Genomic DNA, 25,520 nt, shown 5'->3' with positions numbered 1-25,520 from the left:
GATTTGATCCTGAAGGCCCATCTCTCTCCCCCAATCAAGGGGCCAATAACAGCTGCAATGTTTGCACTATGAACTCTCCTGAAGAAGAAGTCAGGGCCCACCGGAGGATTCTCCGGTTCTCTGGAGGGCCAGTCCCTGCCTGTAGATGGCTAGATCTGTTCTCAGCTGAGAAAAGGATAAAAGTGTATCAAGTCTAAATAATGTTCTTTGAGGAAATACCAGCAGCAGCTGCACAAATCTCTCTATTAGTTTGCTGCGCCATATCAGTCTGGAGTTCATGCTGTAATTCTAGATCACATAGCTGTCACGTGGACCCATCCTGTGTGACTCGACCCGCAGGCCGGTAACTAAAACAACAAGACAAGGCACATGTAACTGTCCTGTGTAACGCAACCCGCAGGCCGGTAACTGAAACAGCAAGACACAGGGAAAGGGGCAACAGTTACAACGGTGGGCCCTGCGATAGGGAACAGGGACGTGGAGACCTCCTGCACTCCCCTGAGTCAGTATCCTTCCACTATTAACGATCCCTAGGCCGGTTCCGCACCGGGCGCCGATCAGGATACCTGTCACCCTAGCACACCCTACACCTATCCCTTGCTAAGGAGCTGGGTGGTGCAGGCACTGGCCCCAACGTTGTACTAATACACATCAGGGAAAAATACAAACAGGGGAAACACAAAAAGACTTATCTTGCTCTGCTGCAGCACCAGGCAGCAGAGCGCATCACCGGATTAACTTTTCGCAGTGGCTCGACACCTCAGAGCCAGCTGCCACCTTCACCATCTCACTCTGCTGCGGACACCGGGCAGCCATAGTTCAACACCAGTTTCAGCAGTGGCTCCAACCTTCAAGCCAGCTGCTAACTTCACTAGGTTTCTGCAGTGGCTTCACACCTCAGCCAGCTGCTCCCTTCACTGTGGTTGGAATCCCAAAAAGACGCTATCACCAACACCTGCTCATAGACCATGTGACCCTATATAGGAAAAGGGAATGGTCAAATGATCAGGTGCTAAAGGCTGCTATAATCCCAGTGACCACCGGGGGCAAAAGGCAAAGCAAAGCAAACATCAAGTGCAATGACCCTAACGGCCACCGGGGGCAAAACTAGAATTGAAACCACCAGCGTGCAATGACCCTAATGGCCACCGGGGGCAAAACTAGAACTGAAACCACCACAGTGCAAGAAAAAAAAGGTTACTAGTGCATTTTATCTGTCATGATCCAGCATGGATCATGACAGTACCCTCCCCTTAATGAGGGGCCTCTGGACCCTCAAGACCGCTCCTCATCAGGGAACCACCTACAGCGGGGACGCCCAGGTCCAGAGTTCACCCCAGCAACTACCTGCACTTCAGGTTTATGACAAACGAGCACCGCTGGTATTGGCAATGTATGTTCCAGAAGCACCACCCATCTCCAAAGCGCCAATCTGGGGAATGAGAGGTGTATGGGCAAGGATGTGGGTAACTCCAGCTGGTAAGTCTCCGGGCCCTGGATAGGCGACACCAGCTACGGCCCGATCACCTGAGAATTCCAGACCCCCGCAACACACTTCCACTGGATGTTTTTGGTGGCCACCCATACATGCTCATTCACACACAAGTCCGGACCTGAACATTTATTGCCACACATTCGTTTGTCACAACACAGTGAACTCTCTCTGGAACTGACAACAGAGGCGTCCCCCTGTGTCACCACACTCACACCCCCGCAATTCACCAAGGGAAACACCACCCTCCAACCCCTCCTACTACGAGGTCTGTGCCTCTCAGGGTTGGCTAATGGCGAGGGTTGAGCCTTGCCCCTACTCTCCTGCAGCACCTCAGCTGCTACCACTGGAGAGGAAGGGGACGTTTGTAGAGAGACGGCAGAGACAGTAGCCCCTAGGCAGCAACCCTCACACGACTGCTCCCAGCTGACTACTTCTCTACTCACACGACTGCTCCCAGCTGACTACTTCCCTACTCCGCCAATCTAAGACCGGGTTGTGTTTTTTAGACCAAGGGGGGCCATCAAAGATAGGTGCTGGATTTCCCACCAAGACGTAGTATGGCTGGGACACATCCTGATGTCCGCTATGCAGCTCAATGTCTTCTACGACTTGGTTTAACCCCCCCCTCGCTCAGTGGGACAGAGTTAATGGCATGGACGCTTATGGGTTTGTCCAGCGTCTTCTTACACCTCAGGCTATGAGTCTGGACAACCTGAGCATCCACCAGACTGAATTCTGCTCCACTGTCCACAAGCACCGGTATGCCCTCAGGTGCCTCGTCAACCATCACCTCTGCTGACATAGTACCTTCTGAGGATGAGGAGGAAATATACACTCCCAGGTCGTCTTCCTCCACATGACCAGGGGGGCACGGCTTCTTTGATACAGTTGTGGCCAAAAGTATTGACACCCCTGCAATTTTGTCAGATAATACTCAGTTTCTTCCTGAAAATGATTGCAATCACAAATTCTTTGGTATTATCTTCATTTAATTTGTCTTAAATGAAAAAACACAAAAGAGAATGAAGCAAAAAGCAAAACATTGACCATTTCACCCAAAACTCCAAAAATGGGCCATACAAAAGTATTGACACCCTCAGCCTAATACTTGGCTGCACAACCTTTAGCCAAAATAACTGTGACCAACTCCGGTAACCATCAATGAATTTCTTACAATGCTCTGCTGGAATTTTAGACCATTCTTCTTTGGCAAACTGCTCCAGGTCCCTGATATTAGAAGGGTGCCTTCTCCAAACTGCCATTCTTAGATCTCTCCACAGGTCTTCTATGGGATTCAGGTCTGGACTCATTGCTGGCCACCTTAAAAGTCTCCAGTGCTTTCTCTCAAACCATTTTATAGTGCTTTTTGAAGTGTGTTTTGGGTCATTGTCCTGCTGGAAGACCCATGACCTCTGAGGGAGACCTAGCTTTCTCACACTGGGCCCTACATTATGCTGCAAAATTTGTTGGTAGTCTTCAGACTTCATAATGCCATGCACACGGTCAAGCAGTCCAGTGCCAGAGGCAGCAAAGCAACCCCAAAACATCAGGGAACCTCTGCCATGTTTGACTGTAGGGACAGTGTTTTTTTCTTTGAATGCCTCTTTTTTTCTCCTGTAAACTCTACGTTGATGCCTTTGCCCAAAAAGCTCTACTTTTGTCTCATCTGACCAGAGAACATTCTTCCAAAACATTTTAGGCTTTTTTCAGGTAAGTTTTGGCAAACTCCAGCCTGGCTTTTTTATGTCTCGGGTTAAGAAGTGGGGTCTTCCTGGGTCTCCTACCATACAGTCCCTTTTCATTCAGACGCCGACGGATAGTACGGGTTGACACTGTTGTACCCTCGGACTGCAGGGCAGCTTGAACTTGTTTGGATGTTAGTCGAGATTCTTTATCTAACATCCGCACAATCTTGCATTGAAATCTCTTGTCAATTTTTCTTTTCCGTTCAAATCTAGGGAGGTTAGCCACAGTGCCATGGGCTTTAAACTTCTTGATGACAATGCGCACGGTAGACACAGGAACATTCAGGTCTTTGGAGATGGACTTGTAGCCTTGAGATTGCTCATGCTTCCTCACAATTTGGTTTCTCAAGTCATCAGACAGTTCTTTGGTCTTCTTTCTTTTTTCCATGCTCAATGTGGTACACACAAGGACACAGGACAGAGGTTGAGTCAACTTTAATCCATATCAACTGGCTGCAAGTGTGATTTAGTTATTGCCAACACCTGTTAGGTGCCACAGGTAAGTTACAGGTACTGTTAATTACACAAATTAGAGAAGCATCACATGATTTTTCGAACAGTGCCAATATTTTTGTACACCCTCTTTTTTATGTTTGGTGTGGAATTATATCCAATTTGGCTTTAGGACAATTCTTTTTGTGTTTTTCCATTTAAGACAAATTAAATGAAGATAATAATAACAAAGAATTTGTGTTTGCAATAATTTTCAGGAAGAAACTGAGTATTATCTGACAAAATTGCAGGGGTGTCAATACTTTTGGCCACAACTGTAGTACAGAAATTTCAGCGTCAGTGTCAAGGACTAAATCATTAGTCTGCTCACTACAGGGACGTACCCCTTCACCTTGGGGAACACCAGGCAGCACCGTGGGGACACCGACTCCACCCACCTGCCTGGGTAGGTCCGCTTGTATAAGCAAGTCCTGCTCTCCAGCAGGGACTCCACGGCACATCCTTGCAAAAGTCGTATATGGACCCTCTAGTTGAGGCAGAGGATAGGCCTTAGATCCATAATTCCGCTGCAGGTGCTGCTGAAACACATCATTCAGCTCCTCACTAACCTCAGTGAGGACCAGCAGCAACTGCTCACCGGTCTGCACTTGGCCCATGTCTCAACAGAGAAAAATGTTACGGTTGGTGATAATGTCACGTGGACCCATCCTGTGTGACTGGACTCGCAGGCCGGTAACTAAAACAACAAGACAAGGCACATGTAACTGTCCTGTGTAACGCAACCCGCAGGCTGGTAACTGAAACAGCAAGACACGGGGAAAGGGGCAACAGTTACAACGGTGGGCCCTGCGATAGGGAACCGGGGACGTGGAGACCTTCTGCACTCCCCTGAGTCAGTATCCCTCCACTCCTAACGATCCCTAGGCCGGTTCCGCACCGGGCGCCGATCAGGATACCTGTCACCCTAGCACTCCCTACACCTATCCCTTGCTAGGGAGCCGGGTGGTGCAGGCACTGGCCCCACCACTGTACTAATACACACCAGGGAAAAATACAAACAGGGGAAAAGCAAAGACTTATCTTGCTCTGCTGCAGCACCAGGCAGCAGAGTGCATCACCGGATTAACTTTTTGCAGTGGCTCGACACCTCATAGCCAGCTGCCACCTTCACCATCTCACTCTGCTGCGGACACCGGGCAGCCATAGTTCAACACCAGTTTCAGCAGTGGCTCCAACCTTCAAGCCAGCTGCTAACTTCACCAGGTTTCTGCAGTGGCTTCACACCTCAGCCAGCTGCTCCCTTCACTGTGGTTGGAATCCCAAAAAGACGCTATCACCAACCCCTGCTCATAGATCAAGTGACCCTATATAGGAAAATGGAATGGTCAAATGATCAGGTGCTAAAGGCTGCTATAATCCCAGTGACCACCGGGGGCAAAAGGCAATGCAAAGAAAACATCAAGTGCAATGACCCTAACGGCCACCGGGGGCAAAACTAGAACTGAAATCACCAGCGTGCAATGACCCTAATGGCCACCGGGGGCAAAACTAGAACCAGCATGGATCATGACAATAGCGTTGTGTAAACTGGATTCTATTTATCTACATCTAAGCTGAGAACAACACTGTCCAAGTACAGGCTGCCCATGTCAAAATATTAGGAGAATGTGCTAATTCACAGACAGTAAACTATTTTCTCGAAAATAGTGTGGAATTGAAATAAAACAATTGAGTTTTATTAACCCACTAACCTTCCCATGGAATGTATTTAGTGCAGACCTCCAGCAGCACAATTCCTGCAGTGATATCAGCATATACCTCTGTTGTTATCATTGCAAAGAAGGTGTGGGGAAGCCGCACATTTCACCCTTTCCATGAGAAAGGGTCAACATTCGCAGTATATCCGCAGCTCCTGTCAGTTTCCCCTGTGGTTATACAGTATATTTAGAGAAAACTTGTGTACTTTGCTGCCATTGTAAAATGCAGCGTATTTTCCCACAACAAATAGGCAGGGAAAAATCCATTGTGTTTTTGCACTTTGAGAACTTAGACTAAAAGTAACTTGTTTAAATATAAATGATAGCAATTTATTTTAGTTTGCATATAGACAGATCACACAGCATTTTAACCTTGTGCAGGCTTCCAAAGTCACTTTGTATTCCAGATGGTCTTGGTGTGAACCAGGATCATCGTCATCGGGAAGTGCTCTGAGAAGTGTCTCTAGACGGCTAGCTTGTCTCCGATCCCTTTGTGGCTTCGGTTCTTTGAGATGGACTAACAGCATGAATGCTGGCTTGGCAACAGGGTCAGGAACATTGTAATGTACGTCAATCTGTAAAGCAAAAATCAACGATCTGAATAAGTTAAAGGAAACCTATCAGTATGATTTCACAACCCAAAACTAATTTATATGCGCATGTAGCTGAAGAATTGGTTGTAGATCTGAAGCATTTGTCTCTTCAGGTCTATTTTCTGACGAGTGCTATCTCCTTCTTTTTAACAAGTGACTCCTTAGCCTGAAGATACACAACATAGAGGCTATCAGTCAAGCAGGAGGAGGCAGCGTTGGGTGGGGAATAGAGCTGGGTGACAGAGGCTTCAGATCTACAACCTTATTTGCAGATATCAATTCAAATGCTGATTTCTCAGTAATGTAGGAATGGACAGGCCATGTAAAGGTATTGCTGGATTTGTCCTTGAAAGATCTGCCCAAATAAAATCCTGCTGACAGATTCCGTTTAAGCAAAAAGTAAAATGACACAAACTATTAATAGAATAAAAACTGGAAGCAAATGGGTTAATCTGCACTGCTGTTGTAGAATGAAGAGATGTAGAATCCAAATGTAAGCAGTTAATTCTTCATTCTTCTTTAACGAAAGCACAGATTAACCCATTTGTTCCAGTTTTTATCATCCGAAACTCCTTGTGGATCTGCAGTAGCTTTAAACTACGTCAGTGGTTGTGTGCACACAATCAAACCAGGTGAGCACCAATGTGCATGTTCTCTTAACAATTGCAACCCCTTAGTGAAAAAAACAAATTTTCTATTGTTGCCGGATGGCCGGCCGGCAGATCTCAGCAGGTTAACTGCGCATGCGCCCGCCATTTTCTTTCCGGAAGAAGACGCTGCCAGCCGGGGGACATTATGCAGTAGGCTCCAGGGATGCCGGAGGTACCGGGGGGGGGAACATCAGGGGAACCAATTTCTCTCTCCTCTGATTAGAAATAAACATGAGCCCAATACTTTCAATAAAACACAATGCGGCAATCCATGGAAATAAGCCGCCATAATAATATTATGTTCCGCTACATAAACATACAAATTTAGGAGAAAAAAGGGAGCAAACGAATCCAAGTAGTATAATAATATCAAAATCCTTTATTAAATGCGGGCGCAGACAATATACATAAATAACCAGTAAAGTTGCAGATGACAAATAGACACCAATATTAAGAAAGCAGGTGGGGGTGAAAAAAAAAAAAAATTACTGCACCTGTATACAACATTAGCCAAGATAGTTTGTAAAATATGCCGACAAAAGGGCTGTTACAAATGCCAAATAATCGCCATATAGGCTGGACAAAATATCCTCAGGGCAACCAGCCGATGTGTAATCAGGAGGGCTAATGACGGCAAGCAGAATCCATAACATTCATCATAAGTTACATCATAGATCAGAGACAGTCATATGGAAAAAGTTTACCAGGTGGTGCACAGTTACCCCCAGCCGTGGAGCAAACCTCCGACGTACGTTTCGCGCTCAGGAGGCGCTTTATCATGGAGAACTCATTTCTCTCTCCTCTGATGTACGATCACATCAGAGGAGAAATAAATTACAGTAAATAGGAAAAGGTGAATAACAGCGATTGCAACACCTGGTAGCCGAGACTTCGGAGAACTTCCGACTCTGGGGAGCACTATACACTTATTTATCAGCGCCACTTTTTAAAAAGGAATAAGTACCCTTAACTGCCGCCGTTAAAAGGCATGCCAGTGGTTATAAAAGGATTAAATACGAAGTCTGACCCGCCGAGTATGTTTCTCCTACATACAATAAACCACATGGACAGCTATATGGCACATAATACTTTATCATACCCTGGAGTCCCGTGAGCAGAATCGCAAGAGGGGGCATAGACTGGGTCTGGGCTCCCCCTCTGTACTTCTGCTCACCGGGCCACATACAGCAGTAAGGACAACAAAGCAGAATTTAACACTCCAATATTTGATGCTGAATATATAATTATTGTACATAGAAAACACAGGAGCATCCACTAAACAGTTACAGTTGATGTTCCGGCCTAAAATTGGACTTCCTCAGAAGAGATCAATCATGAATAATAATTTCTGTGAGGCGATAAAGCCTTTAGTGAAGATAAGACAGATCGCACTGCAGAGAAAAGCACAACCGCGCTTGTGGAAGGTCTCGTCTCCAAAAAGGACTTTAATTTTGTCCTACTTATAAATTGGAAACTTTTCAATTAGACCTGGACTTACATCGTTTCTTTAGATCCTTAAGGTTGAAAGTACATTTTGGTAATAAGGATTCTGTTGTAACAAATTTGTCTGACTGCTTCTGCACCCATAAAGCTCGGAGATCTAAATTTGCATATTAAAAGTAGTTTTATGCCTCCTATACATAGTCCACCAATTGAGACCTTTATTGGCCTCATTAACCAGGAAGTGGATATGTTTAAATAGGATATATGCAAGGGGAGTTTTCACTGTCCAACTAATATGTCAAATTTGAAAACGTCAAGCGCTGGAATCTCCAACTACCCGGATATACTCAAGTATAAGCTGGCCCAAGTATAAGCTGAGGCACCTAATTTTGCCATGAAAAACTGGGTAAGCTTATTGACTCGCGTATAAGCCGGGTATGCATTGTCCCCCTCATACCTATCCTAGTTTGAATGGCTCCCCCGTCCCTGTCATTGTATGCACAGATCCTCCGTCCCTGTCATTGTGTGCATGGTTCCCCCGTCCCTGTCATTGTATGCATGGCTCCCCCGTCCCTGTCATTGTATGCATGGCTCCCATGTCTCTGTCCTGGTATGCATGGCTCCTTATCCCCTATCCTTGTATGTATAGCTTTCTATCCCCTACCTAGTATGCATGATTCCTGTTAAAAAACCAAACAAAAACACATCCTATTCAGCTGCCTATGTGCCCTCGCTGGCACTGCACCTCCTTCCTGCGCCAACAGCTCTTCTGGCAGAGAGATCACGTGGCTCCACTCATTAAGGTAATGATATGCACTCCATGCCTATGAGAGTGGAGAGGCGTGCATATTCGTTACCTTAATGAGCGAGGCCACGTGATCGCTTGGCCGGTAGAGCTGATGGTGCTGGAACGAACGAGATGCAGTGCCAGCGAGGGCACGCAGGTAGGTGACTAGGATGTGTACTGTAAACCGGCGGCTGCAGCTTGAACTGTGCACTATTACAGCAGCAGTACAGGCTGTAGCCACAGCTGCTGGCTCCTGCCTCTGTGACCCGCTACTCCGCTGCTCCCCCTCCCACGCCAGCCCTCTGGGAAAATTGACTCGTGTACAAGCCGAGGGGGGGCATTTTCAGCACAAAAAATGTGATGAAAAACTCGGCTTATACACGAGTATATACGTTAAAACAAAAAACTTGTTAATTAAACTCACTGACAAAGGGGGAGAAATTGTAATTAAGGATAAAACTGATTATATTGAGAAGATTATGAGACAACTATCTTATCCTACTATTTACCAAATATTGCCTTTCAATCCTACTATTCAGATTGCCCGTAAATTAAACAAAACCATTGAACCTTACTTATTGAATTGTACTATTTACAATAAAGTTGGTGAATTTTTGATTAACTAACATCCAATTAATCCTGTACTGTATATGTTGCCTACAATTCACAAACGTCTCAATAAACCACCTGGACGTCACATTGTGGCGCCAACAGACTCAGTTCTATCTCCATTAAGTACGTATATTGCTCAAAAGAATTTTAACACCATTGGTTAGGAAATCTAAGTCTTACTTACTTGATACAGGAGTCATTATCAGCACTATACGTAAACTAAAATGTGTTCCCACTACATCCTTTTTAGTGACGTGAGATGTAAATTGCTTATATACTTCCAAACAACATAATAAGGTCTTAGATGCAGTCAGAAAGTTGCTAACTACTTCCTCTTATGACAACAATGTGGTTAATTTTGTATGGAACTTCTTACATTAGTTTTGCAAGAAATTTTTTTTCATGCTTGGTGACAATTTTTTTCTTCAGGTACAGGGGACAGCGATTGGGTCCAATGTGGCAATGTCTTATGCTAATTGCTACATAGCAGAGTTTGAAGAACAATGTTTATACAAGTTGTAATTTCCAAGAAAATGCCTTGATTTGGCGATGATATATTGATGATGTTTTTTGCATTTGGTGGGGCACGTTGGACTCCCTCCTGTCCTTTCATTCTGAACTCAATCATATGGCCGGAATTGCAATTTACTTTACATTATGATTTAAGTTCTATTAGTTTTTTGGATACTATGACCATCAAATTACCTGACAGAACTTTGGATATTGATTTAAATGTGAAGGAAAATGATCATAACAATTAGAGATGAGAGAATATTTCAATGTTTGTGTGACTAGGTCAGCTTACGCTGAGTCGACTTTTTCTTTAGAGTGGACCCTCTGGGTTGTGGCACCCACCTAGGGCGAACTGACCTTGTGAGGAACCACCCCATATACAGTGAGTGTCAGGGGCAAGACCAAGGGGGTGAGCCACCACGACTGCTGGCACCAGACGGGCGGCTCAAGTAGACACTAGGTACAAGTGTCTGAGGACAAGCAGGAAGCAAGACAAGACAAGGTGTAAGTTCAAGGTATCTTCATTAAGACAACTTCAGGGAAACATTCAGTGCAAAAACGTGAGAACAAGCAAACACGGCAAGGTGCGTGCGTGGGCACGCCAAGGTCCATAGCATGGTACATGCCAGGTGGCATGCCTGGGTACAGGCAAAGGCACAATGGCATCGGACTCCGGACAGCTGGCAGCGATCAACATGATCAGGGCATCAGGCTGCGGACATCAGCTCCGGACATCAGGCCTCAGTCATCAGGCTTACGATCTCTGGCAGCGATCGGCAGGTTCCGGGCATCTGGCAGGCAAACCAGGGTTCAGGCAAGGAGGCACGACAGATCTCCAGGCATGGTGCGTGTTAGGGAACACGCCGAGGTCCAAGGCAAGATTCCAGGCAGGGTGCATGCAAGGACACACCAGGGTCCAGGGCAAGGTGCAAGGCAAGGTGCGTGTGTAGGGGACACGCCAGGGTTCAAAGCAAGGTGCAAGACAGGATGCGTGTGTAGAGACACGCCAAGGCACAAGGTACAAGGCAGAGTTCTGCGTGTGCCAAGGGGCACGCCAGGGTCAGGTTCAAGGCAGAGTCCTGCGCGTGCAGAGGAGCACGCCAGGGTCAGGGTACAAGTCAGAGTCCTGCACGTGCAGAGGGCATGCCAGGGTCAAGGTTCAAGGCAGAGTCCTGTGTGTGCAGAGGGGCATGCCAGGGTAAAGGTTCAAGGCAGAGTCCTGCGCGTGCAGAGGGCTCACCAGGGTCAAGGTTCAAGGCAGAGTCCTGCGCGTGCAGAGAGGCATGCCAGGGTACAGACTAGGACCTGTACGTGCTAGAGGGCACGACAGGGTACATGGCTAGACCTGCGCGTATTTTTACAGAAGCACGGGGAGGTATGCCACGGGGCAGGCGAGGGCCTGCGCGTGCTAGGAGAAGCACGGAGAGCACAGTACAGAGACAGCGTGAGTGCAAGGAAGCACAGAGAGCATGGCTGGGGCACTGGCTAGCTGGACAGGCTGCAGCACAAACAGGCAGGTAAGACTCCAGCGAACCCGACTGGGGCATAGCAGGCGACACAGCTGTCACTGACCGACGAGCACGGCTGAGGCACAAGCAGGCGGGCACGGCTAGGGCGGGCATGGCTGAGGCACAAACAGGAGGTTAGGAAGGCCAGGCGCATGCAAAGGGCACATGAAGAAACAAGGCGAGGCAAGGTGAGAAACAAAGCAAGGCAAGGCAAGGTACAAAGCACGGAGCGGAGTGTAGGCAGAAGCACAGCGCGGGGTCAGAGCAATAAAAGGGCTAGCAGCGGAGCGTAGGCCGAAGCCCAGAGCTCCGTCAAGGGGAACACATTGAGACTAGCGTGGAAATGTGCAAGACAGCACGATAGGACAGAGTCTAGCAGCGGAGCGGAGGCCGAAGCCCAGAGTCGGGTCAAGGCGGAGCCTTGAGACTAGACATGGAAATGTGCAAGAGAGCACCATAGGGCAGAGTACAGAAAACCAGGCAGAGGCAAGAAACATGACAAGTACTACAAGGCTCAGAATAGCAAAGGCTAGACATGGCGAAACAGGCTAAGGCAGAGAACAGCGGAAGTACTACAAGGCAAAGCAAGGCAAGGACGAAACATGGCACAATGGACAAAGATAAGACAAGGCACGGGACAAGAGACGGAGTACAAGCATGGAGTGCGTGCAGAGACGCAAGACAGGGCAGCGTGCAGGGGCACAGAATAGGGGGAGCGACCCAGAAGACCAAGCAGCCATGCAGGGAAGCAACACAATACTCAGGCCCTGACCATAGGGAGGGGTGGCCTGATATAGCACCATAGCACCAGTACTTACGGGTCAGGACCAGGGAGGGACTTTGGGTTCAGATCCTCCAGGATCATAGAGAGCATTGCTAGAACAGCCTGGGTAGAACCATACAGCAGGTGACATGATCAGGGGTTCCAGGAGTACAGCGGATTGCAGAACCAGACCAGGGCTGGCACATAGGAAAGGTCACATGATCAGGGGTTCCAGGAGTACAGCGGATTGTAGAGTCAGACAGAGATGGATGGTTACCCAGCAACAGCGTGCAGCCATGAGGTAAGGCACGCGTGCACACTGCTCCAGGCAACTTGCGGCATAACAGACATGGCGGACATGTCAGTTTGATTCGGATTACGATCGCCGAATTTGCAATATTCGCCTATTAATTTGTCGAGTATTTGCCAAACATAACTGAACGCCATTCAGGTCAATGGGAGGCAAAAACAAATGCACGCATAACACTTTATAATGGCCCCAAATGCTGCCAAAACACATCAAATGAGGGGCAGAAACCAGGAAAGTGGCCTCAATTCACCCACATTACAAATTTTAGCATGGAACCGCAGCAATCAGCCAGGCATGTGGTATCGGGTCTGGAACAGCATTTACAGCTTTCAATTGAGCTTCACAGTAAGAGGAGGTGGGTGAGGGACCAATGTAGGCCTCCTGTGCCGGGAGCCCTGATACCACATGCAACAGCTCAACCTGCTTTCATACTCAGCCACACTCAGGTGGCACAAATATCATATACATTTCGTAGACTAGTATTGTCATAAAAATTGAAGGATAGTAACACAGGTAGTTGACTCCAAGGAAGTGGAGGCCTGATGGTCTTGAAGGCCTACTGCTACAGGCAACACGCATGAAGGAGACCCAATCAGGAGTCTACACATTTACAAAAATTAGTGGGAGACACCAACAAAGTGTCAACAATTGCAATAAAGTAGAATTAGTATAGTGGGGACCGACACCTCTTCCACTACAGCCAACCCAGCAGATGGAGACTGTAACGGACAAGGTGGTGGAATCACTGTTCCGTATCCCTCTGAAAGCCTGGAAGGGGCGTAACTAGGTGGCCTACTAATGCCTACTCAGACAAGTGGCAGCATGCAAAAACTGCGACTCAAGGAGGTAAAAGTGGTGGCACCAGGTGCTACTCCATAGCTGACCTACAGAAGGTGGCAGCTGATCCCCTACAGCGGGTAAGCTGCTACGGCCCAAAGGAGGGATGAAAAATGCAGGCACTGTAGGGACTCTGAAACCAGGGATGCAGATGGGACCAGCTGAGGAACAGAAAAGCACTGGCAGGTGCTGGCTGGATCGGATGTTAGACAGATGGGTACTGGCAGGTGCAATCTGGAATGGCTGATGGACAGAAGAGCACAGACAGGTACGAGCAGACTGGTACAGGGAAGACAAGCAGACAGGCAGACCTGGTAAACCTTAAAACTAGCAAGCATGCAAAGCAAACTAACAATGTAGCTCAGGCACCTCCATGTTGGAGAAGAAGCCTTAAATAGAAGGTTTCGCCCAGTTATAGGATGGAATACCTTAGGTTGATGTGGGCGGTCCTTTTAAGAGGGAGGGAGCGCACGCATGCGCCCTCTAAGCATAGTTCCCGGTCCTACTACTGAATCTTGGTGGACACCAACGCATAGGGGGCGAGATGAGGAGGTGGTGTATGAGTGGGAGACATTGAATATCTTGTCTGTTAGGTACAAGGAGATCCAACAAAGGGCCAAGTATGCAATGTCAACAGATCAGCAAGTCTGTAGTAAGAGGGAATGGTCCACTGTCTTAAAGACAGGTGCTAGGTCTAGGAGAAGGAGGAAGACAAACTCACACCGCTTTCATATGGTGGTTAGTAGGTCATTGGTGACTATAGTCAGGACAGCTTCAATGGAATGGTGCGGTGTGAAGTCTAGATACTCCAAACAATTTTAAAGTGAGATGTCCCCTATTGTATGACGTTAGTAACAGAAGAATTTGGAAGGCCTGTCGATAAGGCCTATATAACATTAACTAGATGCTACAAACAATTTCGAAGTGACATATCCCCTACTGTATGACCTTAGTAACAGGAGAATTTTGGGGGGCCTGTTGATGAGGCCTGTATAACACTGAGATCTCCCCTTCTGTATTTAGTTACTAACATAAAATAATTTTTTTTTAGTGTGAATGAGTCCTATATAATTTAGAAGTTTGTCCGTGGCGTTGGAACACCCTCTTTTCTACAGTTGCTGCTGGTAAGGTGCAGGTTTGCTGGAGAAATATGGCCGACGTGTCAGAAAAAGGGCCATGATGATGGCGGGAATGGGAACATACAACAGGATCAATAACAGGGTGGCTATGGGAAGTACGAGATTCAGTATCCAGCCTACAACGATTACTCATTTACCCAACACTAATTGCCAGAGAGCATTTGATGCTCATCAGAAGATAGGTGTAAGGCAGGGTTCACATTAGCGTTTGGCTGGTCTGCGTAGGGCTGCGTACTTCTTCCCTTAAGCTCCGCCTACGCTCCACCTACTTCTGCATGCGTCCTGCGTTCCTATCTTTAATATTGTGTACACAGGGACATGCGTTGTATGCGCATGTGTCCGTGTGCGTCATTTTGACGTGCCTGCTGACCACACGGGAACGCAACAGAAAAAGTCCCAGAAGAAGGGCAAATGTCCCTATCTTCAAAAAAGGAAAGACGATAGAGCCAGGAAATTACGGGTCAGTGAGCCTTATTTCTAAACCAGGAAAGATCTTTGAAAAAATTATTAAACAGCATGTATGTAAGTACGTATTTCCTTCTATGATGGAATCACTGACTGTGTGGATCAGGGAAATGTGGTAGATATAGTATATCTCGACTTCAGCAAAGCATTTGATAAAGTGTCTCATATTATCCTTATAGAAAAAATGACCAAGTATGGGATTGACACGGCTACAGTTAGGTGGATTTGTAACTGGTTCAGTGATCTTACCCAAAGAGTGGTGATGCATGGTTGCACATCCTATTGGAAGGGTGTTTCAAGTGGAGTACCACAAGATCCCTATAAAGGATTCTAGGGCATGACTACAATGTTATGGCCTTATGGCCTGTAAGCACTCTTAGAGCAGAGATCCACATTGGCTACTGTAATGAGTGCTATAGTGTCACACCATTGTAGACACACAATTGCTCATTTGAAATTTCAAGTTATAAAACACATACCGCCACCACGTAGGGGTGGAGATCATTTACGTTTAATAAAACGTCGATTAAGAAATAGTTAGCAATTACAAAAAATAAGGTAAAAAATCAAATGTGCTATCAAGGAACCTTACATAAACATTATACCAGATAAAATTATTCTTTATTACGCCTATTAAAATACAAGACATTACCACACATAAAGTCAAATAACCGTGCTGCCTACCATAGCCCTGCAAACAGCACCCTGATTTCAAACTGCCTATCAGCGGAGGTTGGCACCTTATACGAAATTGGTGCCCCCGCTCCTCAGCGGCTGACCCTGATGCTCCTATATATGCCTGGACTGGTGCAGCATGTGGTCACTCAATTATCCAGTAAAGGAGCATATAGAGGTTGCCAATAAAAACGCTGATTAGCAATTTGGATCCATGAACTGCGTTCTTTTTCACCTAGGGGCCTAAACATCCTATCTTTCATATAATCCTATGAAGGTTTTAACATCCATAAGCTTCATGGTACATGTATCTTGGCAGTAGAATTCCTTTTCTTAACATATTCATAGGAATCTTTTCTGTAGATGACCATGATGCTTGTTGACCTATATTCTTCATAACCATCAATGTATAATGATACCATGTCTGTGCATGACTTGTATATACTATATCCTTATGTTTATAATAATTTTTTAAGAATACTTCATTGTATTTTTACTTTTTTGCATGTATACTTTGCATATGATAACATGGAATGATGTCATATAGTTTGATGTGGTATATACACTGGTTCACTAACCTCTTCTATTTTCTCCTTCTCACTGCGCATAGAAAGGGGGTTGGCGCTTTGGGCGGAGCGGGGTTTCTGCAGCGTCCAAAGCGCTGGCAATACCAGCGGTGGACACCACGTACAGTGCTTTCTAAAGTATTACAGAGTTAAACGCAATCCTGCTATGTGAGTGTTACCTTGTCTAGAATCTCACTTTTCTGATATGTTTTCACTGACATGTTTCTCTCCTAAGGTGCATCTCTTTACTTTCTTTTACAGACTGTGTGTCATACAATTGGATTTTAGAATATGTTTCTCCACACCTATAAGATTATAAGATTGAGAATCTATAATGCCTAAATGTTGTTGTATGCATCAATGATAATAATGAATTCTAGTTAATGACTATATACAGTTGAAACCAAAAGTTAACATACAGTGGGTACGGAAAGTATTCAGAACCCTTTAAATTTTTCACTCTTTGTTTCATTGCAGCCATTTGGTAAATTCAAAAAAGTTCATTTTTTTCTCATTAATGTACACTCTGCACCCCACCCCATCTAGACTAAAAAAAGATGTAGAAATTTTTGCAAATGTATTAAAGAAGAAAAAAATGAAATATCACATGGTCATAAGTATTCAGACCCTTTGCTCAGACACTCATATTTAAATCATATGCTGTCCATTTCCTTGTGATCCTCCTTGAGATGGTTCTACTTCTTCATTGGAGTCCAGCTGTGTTTAATTAAATTGATAGCAAAAAAACTGACCATCACATCCAAACATAAACTGGGTCTGAACAGGTTCTTACCTATAGTAGCCAACTCAGATATAATAAAACAAAAAGTAGCACTCTGTAACGATATAGCATGCAAACATGAAGTATGAAAGATGAAAATTGAATTGCATTCCCGCACTAGAAATATGAAAAATTGAGAATGCTTAGCGCATAAATTGGCCAATTCATGTGTACCTGGCAGCCACGATAAGGCGATTCTCATTGCCAGGACCTAATGCCAATCCTCTCTTAGACAGTCTACATCTCTCTGTGAACCTAATATGAATCCTCTCTTGGACTGAAGTCTATATCTCAATGGAGGGGTAGAATCCTGGTGCAATTAAAAATGCCTGAGTGAAACAAACAGGTGAAAAATTTAAAGGGCTCTGAATACTTTCCATACCCACTGTAACTCAATTCCGCAAGTGGGCAACTGATAATGAGTGGAATGACCCGGCTCTCAGAAGCCAATTTCTTCAGCGTCTCACTGAAAGGTTGAAAGATGCCTTGGCGGTATGTTAAACCCCTGAGTCCTTGGAGGCCGCTATGTCATTGGTTATACGTGTTGACAGATGCCTTTGGGATAGGTGGGTAAGACCACCTTCTCCGGAGCCTCTTTTTCAGAGTATTGACATTTTGACAGTGGAGCAATCTAGCAGTGAACCCGTACGGGAGAGGGTGGAGGAACCCATGCAGTTAGGGGGTGCCTCAGCATCGTACATTTTTGGGGATGTTCGCAAAAAAAGGGTGTATGTTTTTTTTCAGCCCTTAAGGGAGGAAAAAGTCCGCGTTCTAAAGTATCGCATACCTGTCCATCTAGTACCCTTCTTCCACTACCTATTCCTAGTAGAACATGGACAAACTTGTCCATGGATTTTATTACTGAACTACTGGTATCTGCAGGCAAGACTGTGGTTTTAGTGATTGTTGATAGGTGCCATGAAATGGTTCAATTTGTTGCATTTCCGGCAATTCAGAATGCCAAGACTCTTGCTCAGGTGTTTATAAATGAGATTGTGAAGCTTCACGTGATTCCCTCCAATGTGGTGTCAGATTGGGGGGACCCAGTTTGTTTCCAAGTTCTGGAGGGCATTCTTTTCTCAACTGGGGGTACAGCTGTCCTTTTTCTCTGCCTTCCATCCCCAGTCGAATAGACAGACCGAGCGCGATAACCAGAATTTGGAGATCTACCTCAGGCATTTTGTTTCCGAAAATCAGGATTGGGCATCCTACTTACTGATGGCAGAATTTGCTATAAATAATCACCGTCAAGAATCTACCAACAGGTCACCATTCTTTGGTGCATATGGTTACCATCCAAAGTTTGGTGCATTTAGCGAGAGTTCGAGAAGAGGAGAATTTTGCTTTGTCGCTCTCCTCAGTGTGACAGGCGTTCTGAATAATTTGAAGATTATGGGGGACAGGTACAAACGTATGCCTGACAGAAAACGTTTGCCGCATCTGGACCTGAATGTGAATGACTTTGTGTGGTTGTCTACCAGTAATATCAGGTTGAAGATTCCTTCCTGGAAGTTGGGACCTAGATTTATTGGTCCCTATAAAATAACTGCCGTCATCAATCCAGCAGCGTTTCATCTTGAGTTACCTTAGGCTCTTAAGATTCACAATGTCTTCCATAGGTCTTTGATCAAGAGAAGTATGTGGAACCTCTTGAGCCCCCACCCCTACCGCCGCCCCCAATAATGGTTGATGGAAATCTTGAGTTTCAGGTTTCGCGAATTGTAAATTCTCGCCTCCAATGTCACTCCCTACAATACTTGAAGCACTGAAAGGGTTACGGTCCAGGGGAAATTATGTGGGTCTCTGCATCAGAGGTGAATGTTCCCAGGCTGGTTCATGCCTTTCACACCTCTTGTCCCGAGAAGCCTGATCCTGAGTGTCTGGAGGCCACTCGTAGAAGGGAGGATACTGTCATGGGTATGTCAGAAGCTGCAGACAGTCGCACTGCATCTAGCTGCAGAAGGTCTCTGCGTTTGGCTTTGCAGACTTCCTAACCCTTCTGACTCTTTGACCCAGTGGCAACCTTTATCTGGATTTAACTGACACACCTGGACCTGGGTGTTTATAGACTCCCAGCCTGCTGCTGGGAGTTACCAGTGATATTTCCATTTCCCCTTGTTGAGGCTGAGCTGTCCCCCTGTTGAGCTATAGCTGTTGGCTAGCTTCCTCTCTGGTGTTGCTGGAGGACGTCTGTGTTACATCTCTGATTCTCCTCAAGATAAGTGTTCCCCTTGTTCGTCTATCCCAGCTGTCTTTAGTGGTAGTGGGAATTGACTAGTGCTCACCACATGATTCCCTAAGTAGGGATTATTGCCAGGGTCAGGAAGGGATTAGATTCCTGCTCGGCAATAGGTGCAGAACCTATATAGGGACGTTTAGGGCAGACAGGGTGACTTTAGATCTGCCTAGGGGCTTTCATTTTCCCCTTCCCTATTGTTGGGCTCTCTTCTCCTCATCTCTTTGTGTTGCACTTCGTCTTTCCTACACTTTGCGTGACATGCACTTTACTAAATAGATGGCATCATGAGAAAAGAAGATTATATGGCAATACTGAAACAACATCTCAAGACATCAGCCAGGAAGTTAAAGCTTGGGCAGAAACGGGTCTTCCAAATGGACAATTCCCCGAGAATACTGCCAACATGGAATGGTAACAAAGTGGCTTAAGGATAGCAAAGTCAATATTTTGGAGTGGCCATCACAAAGCCCTGATCTCAATCCTATTGAAAATTTATGGGCAAAGCTGAAAAGGCAGGTGCGAGCCAGGCAACCTACAAACCTGTATCAGTTATACCAGTTTTGTCAGGAGGAATGGGTTCGAATTCCGACCAACTATTGTGAGAAGCTTGTGGAAAGATATCCCAAATGTTTGACTCAAGTCATTCAGTTTCATGGCAATGGTACCAAAATACCAATGAAATGTATATAAACTTTTGACTTTGCAGTAAATAATAAAAATGCCTTAAAACATTCTCTCTCTCATTATTCTGGCATTTGGCAAATATTAATAATTATGGTAAAAATAATTGACCGAAAACGGGAAAGGTTCTGATTTCATGCCAGATATTGAGAAAAACATGCATATGTGTCTTTTTATATAGTGAATGTAAACTTCTGGTTTCAACTGTACATCTATGTTAATATTGTATATTGTATATTGTAAATATGTTTCTATCTTTATGCAGTACACTGAGGAAGGTCTAGTATGGATCGAAATGTTTGCAAAACCCTTTTCTATTGAATTGCATATTAAATGAATTTATGAATTTTCATCTATTTTGAGTGACAAGTTTCTTGCTATTTTTTCTAACAGGATTGGATCCTACTTGTGTACCACTGATCAGCAGTGTCGTGGTTATTTTCAATTGCGCAGAGTCAAGGCACCCAGTGCCAGAGGTAACAATACAAGCCAAAAATTTCTTTGAACTTCCACAATATCTGACTGTAGATACTGGGTTTTTTTTCTTTGTAGGCCTCATTCCATTTTTGGTAAACAGTTGAATGATGTGCTTTACCAAAATGCTCTATGCTGGTCTCCTCTGTCCCAGAAGGATTTTAGCTTACTCACGTACATTTTGGAGAACTGCAATCTAGCTTTTTTCCATCCCTGTGTCAGCAGTGGGGTCCTCCTGGGTCTCCTGCCGTAGTGTTTCACTTCATTCAAATGTCGATGAATAGTTTGCTCTGACACTGATGCACCCTGAGCCTGCTGGACAACTTGAATTTCTTTGGACTCAATTGGGGCTGCTTATCCACCATCCATACTATCTTGCGTTGCAAACTTTTATTAATTTTTCTCTGCTGTGGACGTCCAGGGAGATTAGCTACAGTGCCATAGGTTGAAAACTTCTAGATTATGCTGTGCACCATGGACAAACAAACATCAAGATCTCTAGAGATCTGGACTTGAAAACTTGAGATTGTTATATTTTCAGCAATTTTGGGTCTCAAGTCCTCAGACTGATCTCTTCTCGTCTTTCTGTTCTCCATGCTTTGTGTGGCACACACAGACACACAATGCAAAGATTGAGTCATCATTCCCCCTTTTCATCTGGTTTCTGGTTTGATTTTCATATTGCCCACACCTGTTACTTGCCACGGATGAGTTTGAGGAAGCATTACTTGTTTGAAACAAAGTCATTTACTCACAATTTTGGAAAGATGCCAAAAATGTTGTCATGCCCATTTTGGGGGTTTTGTGTGAAATGATCTCCAATTTGTCCTTTTTTCTGTTTTTTATGTTGTTGCAATACACACAAAGAAAATGAACATGTGTAGAACAAAACAGGTGCAATTGCAATAATTTTCTGCAAGAAATACTTCATTCTCTGTAACAATTTCAACGGTGCCACCACTTTTGGCCATGACACACACACAATGTTCAAAACATATACACAGCCCAGGTGTTTATAAAAAGATTCACATGTAATATGAACTTGTGCACAAGGTAGCTGGTTGGTATCTTATTATATAGATTCTAACCTTGTCCCTAAAGCAGCAATTGATTTATGGTTTAACACCATATGGACTAAGGCTTCTCAGCAAACAAAAGTCTTCTATACACAGAAGTCGAACAACCTAGTTTGAGAGGGACTGGCTGTACATATCCCTAAAACAGATAAAGCTTAGTTGAAAGAAGGATTTGGGTAATATTTCCTTAACTTTTCCTGTCAGCACACCAAAAATTTCACCTGTAAGGCTTTGTGCAGAGCAAGAAATCATACTTCTTATTTTGCACTAGAATTTATGCATGACATACAGGACACATTTGCTGCTTTTTGGGCCTTAAAGAGGGCCTCACACCAAATTTAACATGTTAAACTGGCCATATCATATGAATTCAGAGGTGACTACTGTAAAATGTAGTTCTTATGTTTTAATTTCTCCTCTCTGTTGCAGAGATATTAGCTTGCAAAGTTTAGGTTATAATTTATGCTATGCACAAGTGGACGTTACCACTGATTTGTCTCTAGAGATGTATAATTTTTACCCTGCATGATGTTGACCAATCATAAGCAGGCGGCAACATATAGGGGATAAAAAGGACATGCCCCCAGGAAAGATTAGAACAGGCTTTTTTCTGTGTAAGAAATCTAATGACAAACAACTCTATTTTAATCCCTTAACCTGCTAATAATCACAGTAAATGTCGGCAGTGAGATCAGTGAGGAGAGCAAGGCTGTGTGTCATTACAAATACCACTGCATCTGCAGCTCTTCCCTCACAGCACTGTTAAGTCTGCTGTACTCCATGTTCCCACACACTGACACTACCACACAGTAGCTGCCAGCATTGAGATCACCGAGGAGATCAGAAAGCCTGTTTTAAAATGCTCTGGGGACATGTTCTTTTTTTCCTCTGTATGTTGCTGCATGCTTATCAATGGTCAATATTATGCAAGGGAAAAAGTAAGAAAAGGCAAATCTCTGCTAATGCCCCCTTGGATACAGTATACATTATAACCCAAACTTTGCAAGCTAATATCTTGGCAATGGGAAGGAGGAATTAGAGAATAAAAACTATGTTTTACGCAGCCACTGTTCCATGATGTGGCCAGAATAACATGCTCAAACTGGTGAAAGGTCCTTCTTACACTCTGAAATGAATATGATTTTACCTGCATTAAACAGCAGCCTTCTCCTTTTGCACTGACAAATAAACCAGTAGGGATGGTGGGAATCTGAAATCAGGACAGAAATGTAAAAAAACAGCTACATTGGTAACAATAATAAAAAAAAATATAAAGTCCCCCTCTAGCTTATGCTAGACCCTTTTCTATTGTTTACTCACCACAGCTCTCTGCAGGATCTTTTTGTTTAGTCTGTGAAGCTCAAAGTTCTCTTGATAGTCCAAGTTGGTTGATGCCAGAGATACTGTAAGATTAACGCCACCAATATAGGAAAGGATTGCATATTCAGCTAGAGCTTGTAGTGCCACACATGTGTCCTGTGAAAAATTACATATATTTGTTTGTACATTGCTTCCAGACACAATTATGCTATACTAAATTAAATACTAGTGCAAATCTAACCTTGCACTAAAAGATAGAGGGATATTAGGGGATCTTAAATGATTTTTGGAATTCACTATTGTCCATCACATTGGGTGAATCCTTCATGTCATTTGTCACAGTGTGCTCCCAAGTAATGTCATGAATATACAAAGATGTGTAGTAGAAAAGAAAAGAAAAACGGAGTAGCCATAAACCACAAAACAAGATAAAAGACAAACAAATTTTATTAGTACACCAATATAAATATATACAAGTCATGCAAATAACAAGGCGGAACAACCAAAGACAGAAGGGCAGACCATAATTAATAGATAGGGTAAAAAGACACCTAATGTGGATCAAAAAAATGTCAGGTATCCATGTTTAAAGTATAATTGGATGACTGTGGAAAAAGTGCATGTGCATGGAAAGTAAGGTGCCAGAATGGTTCACATGTCTAATATCATCCCATATGTAGCTACAAAGTATATATTAAATCACTATCAACCATGTCACAAAAATACCAACTGCCACTTACCCATATCTGAGTGAGTTGAGGTGCCCCCCACAACCCCGACACGCATTTCGCCATGGCTTTCTCAAGGGGAGGTGTCATCAAAAAGCTAATCATCAAGAACTTTAAAGAAAAACCCAAATTGCCTAAAAACTATACAGATGAAACCAGGCAGAAGCTGAAAGAAGTTGATGCCATTGTTAATAGCACTTCAATAAAGTACAACTTAGAAGAATTGAGAAAGTCGTGGCGAAACGCATGTCGGGTTGCGGGGGGCAACTCAACTCATTCAGATATGGGTAAGCGGCAGTTGGTATTTTTGTGACATGGTTGATAGTGATTTAATAAATACTTTGTAGCTACATATGGGAAGTTATTAGACATGTAAACCATTCTGGCACCTTACTTTCCATGCACATGCACTTTCTCCACAGTCATTCAATTATACTTTAAACGTGGACACCTGAAATTTTTTATCCACATTGGGTGTCTTTTTACCCTATTAATTACAGTCGGCCCCTCTGTCTTTGGTTGTTCCTCCTTGTTATATACATGACTTGTATAATATATGTATTTGATATTTTATATTGGTGTACTAATAAAATTTGTTTGTTTTTTATCTTATTTTGTGGTTTATGGCTGCTACGTTTTTCTTTTCTGTTTGGTGACATTTGGAGTACTCCACACTTGGCCACACTTGCAATCTTTGCTTATTATTGGGGTACCACACTGCATGTGAGTTAGTTCCTGGCCCTAATAAATCAATGAGGTGGTTTTTGAACATTGGATTCATAAACATGTGTAGTACAAGATAATTCTTTTGTAACCTGTTAGCATGACATTTTAATGCATTACAGTTACTTTTTGCATAGTGGTAATGATCAATAGAGGTTATAATTGTTAAAAAATGAATTAATTCATATTGAAATTAATAAATTAAATGCAAGGCTTCAGTATCTGAACAACCGTTAGGGCCTAGTACACCCGGTCCAAAAGCCTTGTTGAAAGATAGCCTTACACAATTTGACCACAAAAAAACCCTCAATATAAATATAGTAGTACAATGGCAGCACTGTCACTCAGTTAATTAATGCATTACAGCACCAGGGTCCTGGGTCCCACCAAGGACAACATGTACAAGGAGTTTGTATGTTCTCCACTTGATTGCAGGGTTTCCTCTGAGAATTGTGGTGTTCTCCCACACTACAATGACATACTGATAGCAAAATTTGGATTGTGATCCCAATGGGGAATTAATGGCGCTGTATTAGAAATTAAATAGAAATAAATACAATGATTCACATGTTCAATGTCGTAGTGTGTTTGCTCCTGCATTTTCAGCCATAACAGGCTAGATGTGCTGGCTTATCCCATTTTTTTCTGAATAAAGTTTAGGTGTTTGGTGTGGGGTATGACTAGTCATAACTCTCTGGTGTCTCATTAATTTTAGGGTCTGGTCAGGCCTGTGATCTAAATTAATTTAGGGGGCTGGTTTAGGTTCAAAATTTATTTTTAGTGGTCTAAATTAATTTTAGGGATCTGGTCTGAGATATGATAAGTTGTGCTGACAGTAGTCTATATTCATTTTTGGGGTAAAGATAAGGGGTCTTAATTAATTTAGGGTCGTATCTGGTTTCTCCACTGTCAAATAGTAAATCTTTATTTAAATAGTTCTAAAAAGACAGTGAGACGATAACAAGATGCCATATTTTCATCTCGCACCTTTAGGAAAACTAGTTGAGAACTCCTGCGCTGGATTGTCTTCCCATTACACAAATGGAAAAACAAGATTATCTTACAATATATTATTATTATCTATAATAATAAATGCCCTAAGCAGCTTCCGGTTGTAACAACTTCCGTCCAGTTGTAACCGGTGACGTCACCGCACACCTCTTTCCATGTTAACCCTCAACACACAC

At 44.0% G+C, this 25,520-nt stretch overlaps 1 protein-coding gene across 1 annotated transcript in view; it reads right to left on the bottom strand.

Annotated features, from left to right (window-relative positions):
* Nucleotides 1–25,520, bottom strand: part of CPAMD8 (C3 and PZP like alpha-2-macroglobulin domain containing 8) — a 357,262-nt gene that overhangs the window by 46,057 nt on the left and 285,685 nt on the right. Inside the window, exons 33-35 of the mRNA XM_073559839.1 lie at nt 22,883–23,038; nt 22,710–22,772; nt 5,823–6,025 (exon numbers count right to left, since the gene is read on the bottom strand). Coding sequence (XP_073415940.1) covers nt 5,823–6,025; nt 22,710–22,772; nt 22,883–23,038 — 422 coding nt within the window. The remainder of the gene's footprint in view (nt 1–5,822; nt 6,026–22,709; nt 22,773–22,882; nt 23,039–25,520) is intronic.

The sequence above is a fragment of the Dendrobates tinctorius genome, unplaced genomic scaffold (assembly GCF_039654945.1).
Source record: "Dendrobates tinctorius isolate UK_male_01 unplaced genomic scaffold, ASM3965494v1 ptg000276l, whole genome shotgun sequence".
In the NCBI taxonomy this organism is placed as follows: domain Eukaryota; kingdom Metazoa; phylum Chordata; class Amphibia; order Anura; family Dendrobatidae; genus Dendrobates; species Dendrobates tinctorius.
The sequence above is the reverse complement of the archived record's forward strand: the minus strand, read 5'-3'. Positions and strand labels throughout refer to the sequence as shown.